General features: G+C 41.0%; 1 protein-coding gene across 1 annotated transcript in view; it reads right to left on the minus strand.

The window, feature by feature from the left end:
• The window catches only part of ME1 (malic enzyme 1), a 283827-nt gene that overhangs the window by 223284 nt on the left and 46594 nt on the right, over positions 1 to 13949 (minus strand). The window contains exon 2 of the mRNA XM_066604990.1: positions 4583 to 4716. Coding sequence (XP_066461087.1) covers positions 4583 to 4716 — 134 coding nt within the window. The remainder of the gene's footprint in view (positions 1 to 4582; positions 4717 to 13949) is intronic.

Raw genomic sequence — 13949 nt, forward strand, 5'->3', positions numbered from 1 at the left:
TGTAACTCCATAACCATGAAATCTACTTTATACTCCACTTAATAAAATCATCACTATAAGTAGAATAGGGGCCTTTTGGCTGTAGGGCATACCCATCCCCACCATAAAAGTCCGATCTATCAAAGTAATGCATTATTTATCTACACGGTGAACATCATCAGAAAAAAAAAAAAAACACCAGAATTGCGCTTTTTTTGGTCACCCCCTCTCCAAGTAAAGAAGCAATAAAAATCGATCAAAAAGTCATATGTATTCAGAAATCATACCAATAGAAACTACAGGATGTCCCGCAAAAAATTTGACCCTGCAGAACTATGTCGACAGAAAAATTAAAAAAGTTATGGCTGTCAGAGGATAGTGACAGAAAATAATTAAAAAAAATAAATATCTTTTTCAACAAAAAAAAAGTAGTACAGCGCAAAAAAAAAAATTATATATATATATATATATATATATATATATATATATAAATTTGGTATCGTAGTAATCGTACAGACCCATAGAATAGACGTAGCATGTCATTTTTGTTGCAGTATGTACACCATAGAAACAAGGCACACTCAAGGATGGCGGAATTTCGTTTTCTTCTATTTCACTCCACTTAGAATTTTTTCAAAGTTTTTCAGTACATTATATGGTACTTTAAATAGTACCACTGAAAAATACAACTCGTCCCGCAAAAAACAAGCCCTCATACATCTAAGTTGATGGATAAATAAAAGTTTAGATTTTTTAAATGTGGGGAGAAAAAAAATAAAAATTGAAAAAAAAAAGAGCCACGTCCCTATGAGGATAAACACATACATCCCAAAGCATCAATATTTCTAATTGCTGCTTCCCAAAATTGCATATTTAAATGGTGTTTCCAAGCTTCTGGAAGGTACTGCCCCTTCGAAGGGCAAACATGCCATAAGAGGCAGACCATGCAGCTGCTATGGGGCCCTTAGAGAAAGGAGACCCAACATTGGATAGTTCAATCTCCTCTGCTTTGGGTGGTGAGAACTTGTACAGCACTCCTCTCTCCTTAAATACATTGTTAGCCAAGAATAAGGTTGGAATTTGGCTCAAGGGTCATGCAAAAGGGACATGGAGCAGGAAACAAATACCCCTCCTTTCTCTCACATGGCACAATAATGGGGGCTCGTTTTGATTTTTGCTGTGGGGCCTTTCTCTTCTATGCATTAGAACCAAGCTGGGTAGTTTTGTAAGCTAGTCTAGTGGATGTTTTGTAGTAATCAGATGAATATATAATTCTGCATGATATTATAGACTCAAAGAACTCAATGGAAAGGATTTCTAACAATATTGAATTTGTGGGAGAAAAATGGAGCAATGAACTGATAAATCTGGTTCACAATTTTAACAATGCAATTGTGTTGATTTATTTTGACATAAGACTTATACAGGAATCCCAATGTCTGACTGGTTGATAGAAGGCTCTTATAAATGCTTTGAGCAAACTCTGCACCCTATGGCTATTAACACTACTTTCTATACACTTAGATTATTATCATGCAAAGGAAGCCAATCAAAAGCTATCACTTAAATGTCCCTTTTACACAGACTGAGAATCTGTTAGGTTGTGCGGTTGGGATATGTTGTTTCCAGCACAGCTTCACAACTGGGGGTTAATTGAGCTGGCTGGGGGTGGTATTCTCCAGCCAGCCAATCCCCCTGGTCTGCTGCACATAAATACCAGCTTCTCTAGCCAGAGAATGCTAGGCATTTTATTTTGTTTATGCACCCTATGTTAATCCCACTCTGAGCTTGGTGTTATACATGTCAGGCCTGTAGTGTTTTTTTCTCCTTCCCTGAGGACAGTCTGGACACCTGTAGTCCCCGTCTGCATCATATGCAGACCCCCTCTTTCCTTCTCTTTTACAGGTGCAGCCTCTAGATGCCTGATGTCTTCCTTGTATGCCAGTACTGTGTCTGACTTTTTCCCCTTGGTGTGAGGACACTTGCGCTACCAATGGTTTATATGTATGCATGTGAGCTCTGAGTAGGGTTTCTGTGTTGGGTTTCTCTGTCACCCTAGGGTTTTGCTTTTATTCATGATGTGTGGAGCATGTCTGTCCAGGTGGCCAGACATATATGTGAACATGTTGTGTTTATTGGGTCTGTGTAGGTGCCAGACAAGTTGAATGAACAGTTTGTTTGCATCCAGGAATAGGTAGGTCCCGAGCACAGGGTCGTAATTATCGGGACGGTCACCCTGCTTGTAGGCAGATTTCACATGGTGGTTGTCCTGTTAGAGTAGAGATATGTTATGTCTGACCGTGAACACAGTTTACAGTCCTACATTAGTGTTCAGGGTGCATTTTGTGTGTGCTTATGGTGCTTGTGTCAACTCCGCGTTGTGTCCGTGCTGAGGCGTGGTGCCATGGTGTGCCCAGCGGTCAAACAGAATCTCATGATTCTTGTTTGCCCAAGCGAACGAGCTAGTGACGTCATCACCATTCATCCATGCTCGAGTAGCATATTTACACTGCACAATTCTCGAGAATCGTGCAGTTCTCGTGCACTAATCGCTCAGTGTTTCACATCCCTATGTAAATTAGGGAGATGGAATAATACCTCCATAGTGCCACCTATTGGAAGGCAGCATTCCTTCAAGCCAAGGTCAGACTCTTTATACAAGCCTTGTAACAATGACTGAGTCTGGCTTTGCTTTTAATTCCCAGTTTCTGACCCACATCCCTATGTGAAACGCTAAATGATCAGTGTTTAAAGTGCACAAGCTGACTTTTTATGCCAGCTGAAACTGAGTGTCAATCGTGAAGTGCATAATTCTTGTTCATTGTTCAGTCTTTGGCTCACATTTAATTACCGATTATCATTCAGTTTCATCTAGTTGAATGATTTTCTGAATTATAATCTTTCCGCTTAAATATAGCATTAGGGTGCTTTTACACAGGACACTGTTGGGCAACAGATACCTGGCAGGTCATCCCTACGATAAACATTGCTGTGCTTTTTAGTGAAAGACGTTGGAGTAAGCCAGGAATCATTCTGGTCCACCCACCTACATTCACAGTAAGCAGGCAGTTGTTCATAAGTGAGTGACTGCCTGTTTACACGGAAAATACATTGTCCAGTTTTGTGCGTGCAGAACGAGAAGTGAAGATTTGTCATGCAGTCGGTGCATGCATTTATGATAATCGTTCAGATTCTTGCTAGATCATGGGAATCCTAATGAATCATTCCTCGTAGAAGAACCTTAACCTCTTAATTTTATCTTTGAACACATACGGACAATCAAGAGTTGCCAATTTCATAAAAAAGATAATCAGTTGCTAAGCAAAACCTGTAAAACCTGTAACTTTCCCCATGTATGAAGCTCGCTCACACAAATACCAGGATCCAGCAGGCAGAATGACTGCGAAGTGAGAACAAATAAAAGCTGTCTCACTGAACAAAGTGCACCATTGTGGAATATCTAAATGACATAACACATGTCTATATGGTATGTCTTATTCCTGTGCAATGTGTGTGTAAGGTCAAATAACCCTAAGATTAAACGGTATAAATGTAGGTTAGAAATCCCTTTTAAAATGTATGAGACAAAAATATTGCCACAGGTGTATGTGAAAACTAAACAAATATAAGATGTAATGAGCTGTTATGAATGGCAGGCCTTCGCTTAATTAGCCAAGACATTCACAACTTTTATTTGACAAAATATTACCTCATGTACTATATGTCTGTTGGAATAGCACTACAGAAAGTATCAGGATACTATCAGCCTTACTATTCTCCAGCAGCAGAAGCATTCTAGCTAGAGAAGAGCGAGCATACTCGCTAAGGACAATTACTCAAGCGAGCATTGTCCTTAGCGAGTACCTGCCCGCTCGGAAGAAAAGATTCGGGTGCCGTCGAGGGGCGGGGAGCGTTGGGGGAGAGCAGGGGGGGGGGACAGAGGGGAGATCTCTCTCTCACTCCCACCCCCCCCCCCCTGCTCACTCCCGCAACTCACCGCTCACCCACGCCGGCACCCGAACTTTTTTTTTTTCCGAGCGGGCAGCTACTCGCTAAGTATGCTCACTCATCTCTAATACTAGCAATTACTGGACAATTATATTTTCTTCTTTTGTGCCATATTAAATCTATCTATCTATATATAATTATCTTTAGTATTATATTTCATGAAAAATCATGCCTGGAGTATAACTGGGGGGGCGGGGCAACTGGGGACATCTGCCCCGGACACAACAAGTAGGGAAGGTAGCGGGTGCTGGCTGCCACTGCACACACATATACTACCTCCGGTCCACTGCCCCCTCTTTCCTGACTTGTCCTGCACCATGATATGATCTCAGAACGGCGCCAACACTGAGCCACCGCCACCCTCGCTCTAAACAGCTGATTGATAGGAGCAGCAGGAGTAAGACTGACACAGAAAGAGCCCACTGTGACCTCTTTCGACCTCCCATAAATCTTTTGACAGTGGTCGCCTAGGGCTTTATTCTGCAGCACTGTCTTTTGCAATGAAGCCTGGAATAAACTAAACGTGAAGATTCGTAAACATATTGTTGCAAATTGGAATAAATGATCTGAAGCCTATTGATTGTTTTGCACTTACCTGTCAAGGTCACACTTCTGTCTGTCATAGTTTTTGAGCACTCTTAAAACCTGAACATCTTGACTGAGGAAGCAAGGAGGTAAAAGTCCATGGATGCCCAGCTGTAACCTCTCTTCAAGAGAGAAAGCCATGCCCTATTAACAGAAGCAAAATAAAACAAAGTGAGTCTTCTCTGCAGATAAGTTATGAATTCTACGGAGAGGACATGTACAGTTGTCTGCTGTTAAGCAATATTTTACTAGACAGATGTCATTGTGACCTATTGACCAAAATATCAGGGACATCAATGCCGTGGCTCACAGGTATTAACCCTTTCCAATCCACTGTCTGACATCTAAAGACATTCTGATTGAAGGCTGTACAGCTCTGATGTCGGAAGACATCCAGCAGGGTATTTTTACGGTAGATTACTGGCCGCTCTGTTGTCGGGGGCCTCTCCGGCATGTCACATACCACAGTACTGGCTCCAGCCAGCAGATGGCGTCATTCTATAATGGCAGAAAGAGAAAGACCCCTAGGAAACCCTGAATCCAAAATTGGATTGCAAAGGGTTAAAAGAGCTTATATTTAAGGCATAATTTATTGTCATGTTTCAATAAATGTATCATTACATGTGCTTCTTTTTATACATTTGCTGCACGGGATGCATGGAACTCACATGCACATGTGACATTATATTTACATTTAAGTAATCATATCTATTTATGTGTCTGAGTTGCTATTTAAATACACTCTTTGTCAATAAAAATCAAGCCCCTAGAAGTTACAGCTCAGGCAGATATGTAAAGGATTAAGGTCATGGTGTGATTAGATGAACGATCTTGCCTCCTGAGACCCTAAAAGTGGTTCCACCCTTGGCCTATAAAAAGGCTTATAAAAAAGTAACCACTAAGAAGTGGCTCCTTGTGTGTAGTGACCTCTTTTTCCGCTTGTGTAGAGACGCCTCTACGATCAGCTTCCATATAGAAGGGGGAAGAGCCCCAGAAGTGCTTGCTGCTAGTGCGTGTGACAAGTTCCTCGAATTCCTTCAGCTTCCATGGAGTACTGGAGACTATGGATATTATATTGAACAGTTGAGTGATTATGCCTATTTATGTGTCTGAATTGCTATTTAAATATATCTAAATAATTTCAAAGTGAAGATATCTTGGTGTCTGTCTATTTTGCTCTATCCTGACAATAGGTCATCGCTTGCAAAAATTACGGACAACCCCTTTAAGGTCAGTCTCACACAAGCATATTGTAACACATCCGTAAAAATCATCTGTAATACGCACTTAACAGTTGAAATTGCAACTGTATTTGATCTGTATTTCTGTATATATATATATATATATATATATATATATATATATAAAATTATTTTTATTTATTTATTTGAGTGATTCATTTTTTTGTTTAGGTAATGAAAAAGCAAGAAGATGAAGTGTGTACCAGAGTGGTCAGAAACTATTTCCACAATGTGGATGAATGAGCACCTGTTCATTACTAAGTTATGCCAGGAATGGTGTGCCACATGAGACAAGACGGATGAAATGTGTCTTATTCGTCTATGTAAATTAGAAGAGCTGTATGGCAGAGATGGAGATTCACCTTCATACACTTTACACAGGTATAGTCTCTTTTATTGTACTCACATATGTATAATATAAAGACTGCTTTTATAGACAGTTACACATTTTTATACCTTATATTTGAAGATGAACTTTGCCTCAACTGTCCAGGAAACAGAGAATCAGAGTTTCAACTGCTATTCTATTCAATCTGGGAAACAAGTTACCCATTCTACTATATTACAGTAATTGATACTTGTTTACCCAGGAGACAACTACTGGCCAAAATACAGTTCTTGCATAGAAGAAAATAAATTATATAAAAATAGCAAAAACCACAGTGTGTATTCCTGAACATCAATGGATAAAGGCTGTATATAATACATAGTTTAAAATGCCTCAAGTTTCATTACAATGTTAGTAAGAACAGTACAATGCAATAAACATGTGAACTGTAACCCAGAGCAGAACAATGTGCCAGTTAGATGTGGCACATAAGACCTCATTGGCCTATGGAAGCATTAGTAATTCTAACGCATTATCAGAAGTTCCCAGTTACATCTTGTACTTCACACTTTGTGTTTTTAGAGAACATTAATAATAATAGTAATCTTAACCCCTTAATGACACGGCCTATTTTGGCGTTGAGGACCAAGCGATTTTTTGGTATTTTTCCATCTCCATTTTTCAAAAGCCATAACTTTTTTATTTTTCCGTGGACGCGGCCGTATAAGGGCTTGTTTTTTGCGTGGCGATCTGTAGTTTTTATCGGTGCCACTTTTGGGTATATAGACAATATCGTAAAAATTTTTTTTTTTTTTTTTAATGATAACAGGGAAAGAAAACGCATCAATTCTGCCATAGATTTTTAATTTTTTTTTACAGCGTTAATCATGCAGCATAAATGACACACTAAATTTTTTCTGCGGGTCGGTATGGTAACAACGATACCAAAATTGTTATATTTTTTTTAGGTTTTTACACTTTTTTGCAATAAAACCCCCTTTTTTTGGAAATCTTTTTTTTTTCTCTATAGCTGCATTCAAAGTCATGTAACTTTTTTATTTTTCTATGTACGGAGCTCTTTAAGGGCTTATTTTTTGCGAGACGAGCTGTAGTTTTTATTGGTACCATTTTGAAAAATGTACGGCTTTTTTGATCACTTTTATTGCATTTTTTGTGAGGCAAAATGCTAAAAATTAGCATTTTGCCTCTGTTTTTTAGCGTTTTTTTTTACGCTTTTTGTCGTACAAAATAAAAAGCGTGTTCAACTTTTTGTACACGTCGTTACGGACGCGTCAATATCCAATATGTGGGGTTTTAGTTTTTTTTCCCTTTTTTTATGCTAATATTAGAAAAAGCATAAAAAAGGGGTTTTTTACATTTTTTTTTTTACATTTTTCTTTTTTTTACACTTTTCTTTTCTTTTTTTTATACTATTTGAGTCCCTCTGAGGGACTTACATCACTGTGCCTATGATCGCTGTCATAAGGCATGGCAAAGCTACTGCTCTGCCATGCCTTATCGCTTGTACAGCGATTATAGGCACAGGCAATACAGGACGCCAGTGTCTGGCGTCCTGTTGCCATGGTGACAGGCCGGGCTCTCGCGATAACATCGCGAGTTCCGGCCGGAGACACACAGGGATCGCGATCCCTCTGTGAACTCTTTCCCTGCCGCGATCTACTTAGATCGCGGCAGGGAAGGGGTTAACAGCGGCGGGCGCATCTTCGATGTCCCCCCGCTGTTGGAGCGGGACGCCGGCTGTGACTGACAGCCGGCTCCCGCTGCGGGATAGCGCGGGATCTTATGTGATCCCGTGCTATCTCCAGGACGTACCAGGTACGTCATGTTGCGGGAAGTATCCCGCTACCATGACGTACCAGGTACGTCCAGGAGCGGGAAGGGGTTAAAGGGGTTGTCCCGCGCCGAAACGGGGTTTTGTTTTTTTTCAATAGCCCCCCCCCCCCCCGTTCGGCGCGAGACAAACCCGATGCAGGAATAAAAAAAAAAAAACGGCCAGTACTTACCTGAATCCCCGCGCTCCGGCGACTTCTTACTTACCGTGCGGTCCATTGCCGATTCCAGCCTCCTGATTGGCTGGAATCGGCACACATGATGGGGCGGAGCTACGAGGAGAAGCTCTCCGGCACGAGCGGCCCCATTCAGAAAGGAAGAAGACCGGACTGCGCAAGCGCGTCTAACCGGGCGATTAGACGCTGAAAATTAGACGGCACCATGGAGACGAGGACGCTAACAACGGAACAGGTAAGTGAATAACTTCTGTATGGCTCATAATTAATGCACAATGTACATTACAAAGTGCATTAATATGGCCATACAGAAGTGTATACCCCAACTTGGTTTCGCGGGACAACCCCTTTAATTTGTATAGCGACACAGACAATACAACAATTACATGTCATATACAATCAGTTTGAAACAAACGAGTGGGGGTTATACAGGAGGTAAAAAGTGGAGGGGGGGAGAGATAAGGCTTTGGGGGGAACAGAGGCAGTAGGGGAATTACATGTGGAAATCAGTTATTAACCCTTTAAGGACCAGACACTTTTTAGGGATTTTAGCCATGTGGTTATTTTACTGCCCTATTTTTTTTACTCTAGCTACCAAAATTATTTTTGCCATGGTTTTTTTTCCGTAATATATGGGACTATTTTTTTATATCTTTTTTACTGACTTTTTTTTCCTGTTTTTTAGTTTTATTGGGGGTTAAAAGGTAAAAAAATGTTTTTTTTTAACATTTATAGATTTTTTTTTAAATTTGTATATTTACGTTTTGGACATTGTGATATATAGTATGCATGGTTTTGGATTACAGGGCGCTTATAGTGACGGTTTTGGTTGGCGTCGACTTTGGGTTATTTTCTTTCTTATGTATGTATTGTTGTTTTATTTTGTAATTTTCTTTTAATTGTGTATGTGATTATGTTTTTTACTATCTATGTCCCCCATGACATCATACAAGATCTTCTGGGGGAAATTCACATTTTTTTTGTATTTGACACTTTGCCACTGTAGCTGGGGCATGCATAGGAGCCCCAGTTACAGAGAAAAACATCCCCTGTAGCGACACTAGTCACTGACAGAGCGGATCAGGGTCTGCTATGACCCTGTAGCCCTGCAATAGCAGGGAATCTCAGCGGTCACGTGACCCCCGACTCCCGTAGTGGAAGTTACACTTCCGCTTTCACTTTTAAGTACACAACGCTCATTAAGTACTGTGTACTCAGGGAAGGAGAAGACAGAAAGGGTTTAAAAACCCTCCTGCCTTCTTCTCTGGGTTATCAGCTGTGACTAACCTCTGACAACCTGTCCTGCTTCTGATTATAGAAGCAGGAGGCTTTAAACCCTGCTGTAATTTTACATACGGCTGGGCTTTAAGCCTGTGACCAAGTGCCCTATATTTACTGTGCTTTGTCCTAAAAGGGTTAAGGTAAGCAGGGTGGAATGTGTGGGGAGCCATAGGGAGGGGCGGGGGGACTAGGTCAGGGGATTTAGTATGTGTCCCTGAAAAGGTGTGTTTTTAAGGCACGTCTAAAGTTTTGTGCATTGGAAATTGTTCATATGCCTTGGGGTAGAGTGTTTCAGAGGAGGAGAGGGGGCTGCTCTAGTTTGAGGTTCGTATTAGAGGGGTAATTAGTCTGAAATGGCAGGATAGACAAATGAGCCTAGCTGACACATTTAGTATGGATTCCGTTTTCTCCCACACTCCAATAAAACCATACATATAGGTGAATGTAGATTGTGAGCCCCAATGGGCACAGAACCCATTAAGCGATGTACCGTGCTGCATAATATGTATGCACTATATAAATAAAGGTCTTATCTCCTCCTCCACCTCCTCCTCCTCCTCCTTCTCCTCCTTCTCCTCCTTCTCCTCCTCCTTCTCCTTCTACCAGCAAGTTTTCAGCACAAAATTGCAAAAAATATTATATTAAAAGTTTACTATTTTTTGTGAGCTGTTTCATGAAGGTTCTCTACCCTTAGGCCAGGCTCACACAAGCGTATTTAAATTGCGTATTATGCATGTGATGTACATTGAGTTTCGCTGTTACACACTTTTTATTACTCATAATACGTGCGTAAAAAAGAACTCAAAATGTTCTATTTTACCATGTATTACGTGCGACAGATCCCTATTTTTCTCCCTGTATGCGTACAAAACACTGTACATATGCAATTACATTGTGCAGCGTTTATACGCTAAGCGACAGAGCGGGAAATCTAAAAGTAAAAAATAAAACCAGGAAGCTTGTGCATGACAGTGTGTGTGAGATACGCTGTCATGTGTAGTCAAAAGTCACTGCCATACGTGGTGATACTTGGGTCCACACCATGGTAAAATTCAGCGTTCTATATACAGCATTATACCACACGCTCCTGCGCGCCCGGCCTTACTAGTATATTTATACTTTACTATTATTGGCTAATCGGACCACTTTGACATAATTCTAGGAATGTGATTCATATTTGTACAATTAAGCAGATGAAAACCAGAAGCGGTAAATTGCGTAAAACTGCAAAGAAGTGTTATTTTCCATGAAAGAATAACTAAAAGGCTGTTTTAAGACTAGCATATTTTAGCTCTGTATTTGGTCTATGTATTGCAGACCGCAATATGCGGCTAATATAAATCTATGTATCTATTCACATGGCTGTATTTTTCACAGTCGTTTTATAATTTTACCTGCAAATTTATATTCTTTTCTATTGGACAAATACTGATAAGTATTCATCCAGCAGAAAATGAAATATACGTACAGTGGCAAATACTGATGAGAATACTGATGGCATATGGATGTAATGTCACCTGAAACGCATCCGTAATACAGATCTGTATAATAGATGTGTTTCCCTACGCTTATCTGAAACTGGCCTAAAGTTAGTTAAGGAGTTTGACGAATTGAGAAAAAGGACTTTTTTGTGTCCAGAATCAGCAGCACCCATGTCTGTGACCTGTGTCTGATAGAAAGATAAGGCAAGTCCTATCTTTTCTCAATTAATGGGTGAGAATCTTGGTAGTAAAAAAGAAAACATTGAAATCAACGGCCGCATAAGGGCGCCCACCCACTGGCGTTTGCGATTTCCGTGCGTTAAAAACGCTGCGTTTTCGCGGCGTTTTTCCCGCGTTTTTCGCGGCGTTTTTTGCCGCGTTTTCGCAGCGTTTCCATTAATTTCCATTGACTTTCATGGGTGCATTAGGAGAAAAATAAGGACACATATGCAACTGACAGTTCCTATGTTAAAAAACGCCACGCAACGCAACGCAAAACGCCAGTGGGTGGGAGTACATTCAATTCTAATGGCACTTGAGAAAAAACGCAAAACGCAGAGAAACGCAAATCGCCAGTGGGTGGGCGCCCTCACGGGACAAAAACACGTCCATGTCTTCAAGCACTTACGTTGCGGCGGTTCCTTTTTAGTAATCTTGTTCAGGTCTTGCATTTGGTTAAGAGCATCAAATCACATCAGACTAAACTTCTGAAACGTATTCACGTGTTAGGCCGGGCTCACACGAACGTATGGTCACAGTGTATTACGCGTGCTGGTTTTGTGTGCGTAATAAGCTGCACCAATCTCCCATAGGCTCCCATGCTTCTGCTCCCATGAATTGTGCAAAATACACATGCAAAGAAAATTATAGCATTTTCTATGTTGGTGCATATTACCCATGCATACATGTCAAGATTAGAGATGAGCGAACGTACTCGGATAAGCACTACTCGTCCGAGTAATGTGCTTTATCCGAGTATCGCTGTGCTCGTCTTGAAAGATTCGGGGAGCGCCGCTGCTGACAGGTGAGTTGCGGCGGGGAGCAGGGGAGAGCGGGCGGGAGAGAAGGAGAGAAAGATCTCCCCTCCGTTCCTCCCGGCTCTCCCCTGCAGCTCCCCGCTCCGCGGCGCTCCCCGAATCTTTCAAGACGAGTACAGCGATACTCGGATAAAGCACATTACTCGGACGAGTAGTGCTTATCCGAGTACGTTCGCTCATCTCTACTCAAGATACTGCATATCATACATTCTCAGTGTGTGCCCAGCCTTAAGCATCAGACCATCTTGTGTCCGTAAAAAGATCAACATTAGTATTATATAGTAGAAGTAAGGGCAAAAACACATGGCCGTATGCACAACTCCACTCGCAGGTATGGATCTTAGTTGCGCCTGAACTGGATTTTCTTTATTTCTTCTGGGACTTTTGAAAACTCTAGGGCGTGAGTTTGAAAAAAATAATAGCAGGAAGGTAGGTCCTGCCCTATCTTTCTGCATGTAATTTACACTACGTGGGTGAAAAATGGTGCAAGTCACCCGTACTATTAACAGGCGAGAATACTGTTAGTGAAAGCTAAACTATTGAAATCAATGGTTTGGTTTTGTCCCGTTATGCAGCCGTGATAATCATAACGGGACAGAATCATGCCCATCTGAAGAAGCCCTAAGACTTCTGTCGCTTGCAGACAGCCAGATCAGATTTGCCCCTTGTTATTTTTAAATATAAAAGTGGACTTCTATTATCATGAAGAGTACATGCATCGTATAATGAAAGATATACATCAAGGAGAACACGATTGCATCTGGGAATCGAATGCATTTTATTACTGAGGGAAACCAACACCTGCATCCAGCGCGTTAGAAGGGGATTGCTTTTTATTACTATGAAAACATTGTCTCCACTACAGCAAGTGGCATTACATGGAATGGAATTTTATACACCAAATCTGCAGCTGGCCAAATAAATGCCATCACCAAACCGTAACATATATAGAAATATAGGGAAAGAAACCCGTCTTCATTATATACTGGAAACTGTACCATTCAGCAAGGTAAGGAAGCAAGTCCAACAAGCAGAGATCGTATCACAGCTTTTTACATTTTTAGGCAGGTTTCTAAGAAGTTGTTGGCAAACTGTGACGGACTGTCCCGCCAGGCTCACATCAACAGTCGTGGGGTGGACTGTGCATATTGTTTTAGATTTCCAAAATATTTCCAAAATCAAGGTCAACTCTTACGGTGGATAGGAAAGTAACATTTTGAAGCATTACTCACTTTTAAGCTCATCATATAGGATTTCTCACATTTCTTGAACCTGCCTTGCAAACTAGGCAGGGTGAGCAGTCAAATAGAAGGCATGGACAGCAAAGCCGCATACTAAGGAATGTGCACATTATTAGATTCTCACACATCATTTTTAGAGACCTTGACTGGTTTTAGAGCCACCTTAGATGGGTGCTTGCGCAAATACGTTTGCCCATTATGGAGCATATTTGCGCATAAACCAGTCAAAAGCCCGTTTAAAATTTGCACTATTGCATAAGGGAAAAAAAATAGAAAAAAGAAAGATCCTGCCCTGTCTTTTCTCGCAAGTATAAAAACTACATGCGAGAAAGATAGGGCAAGGTCTATTTTTTCTTGCGTGATATTACTATCACGCCAGTGAAAATGAAACCATTGCTTTGTTTCATCACATGCGTATTTTGGTGCAGGAGTTCTAGGTGAAAAGGACAGCATATGAACAAACTCAAGCCATGCAAGCAAAATGCATTCACAAAAGAGAAAGGGTGAATGTACCCATTAAAAACAATGTGTTCTGTTCTATGCACAATGCGCACGCAAAGGCACTCGTGTGAAGCCACTCTAAGGGCAGAGTCTGAGACTGTAATTGGGGCTGCTTTGCGCACTTCATGTGTGTTGTGATGTAGTGGCAAAGTGAAGTACAGCAAGTGTCAGTGGTATTAGAGACTGACTGGCTGACTTGTTCTTAGTAATTGAGTTGGGTCTGGCAAGCAAGCAGCAAAG

This window comes from Eleutherodactylus coqui, chromosome 1 (genome assembly GCF_035609145.1).
Source record: "Eleutherodactylus coqui strain aEleCoq1 chromosome 1, aEleCoq1.hap1, whole genome shotgun sequence".
NCBI classification, from domain to species: Eukaryota; Metazoa; Chordata; class Amphibia; order Anura; family Eleutherodactylidae; genus Eleutherodactylus; species Eleutherodactylus coqui.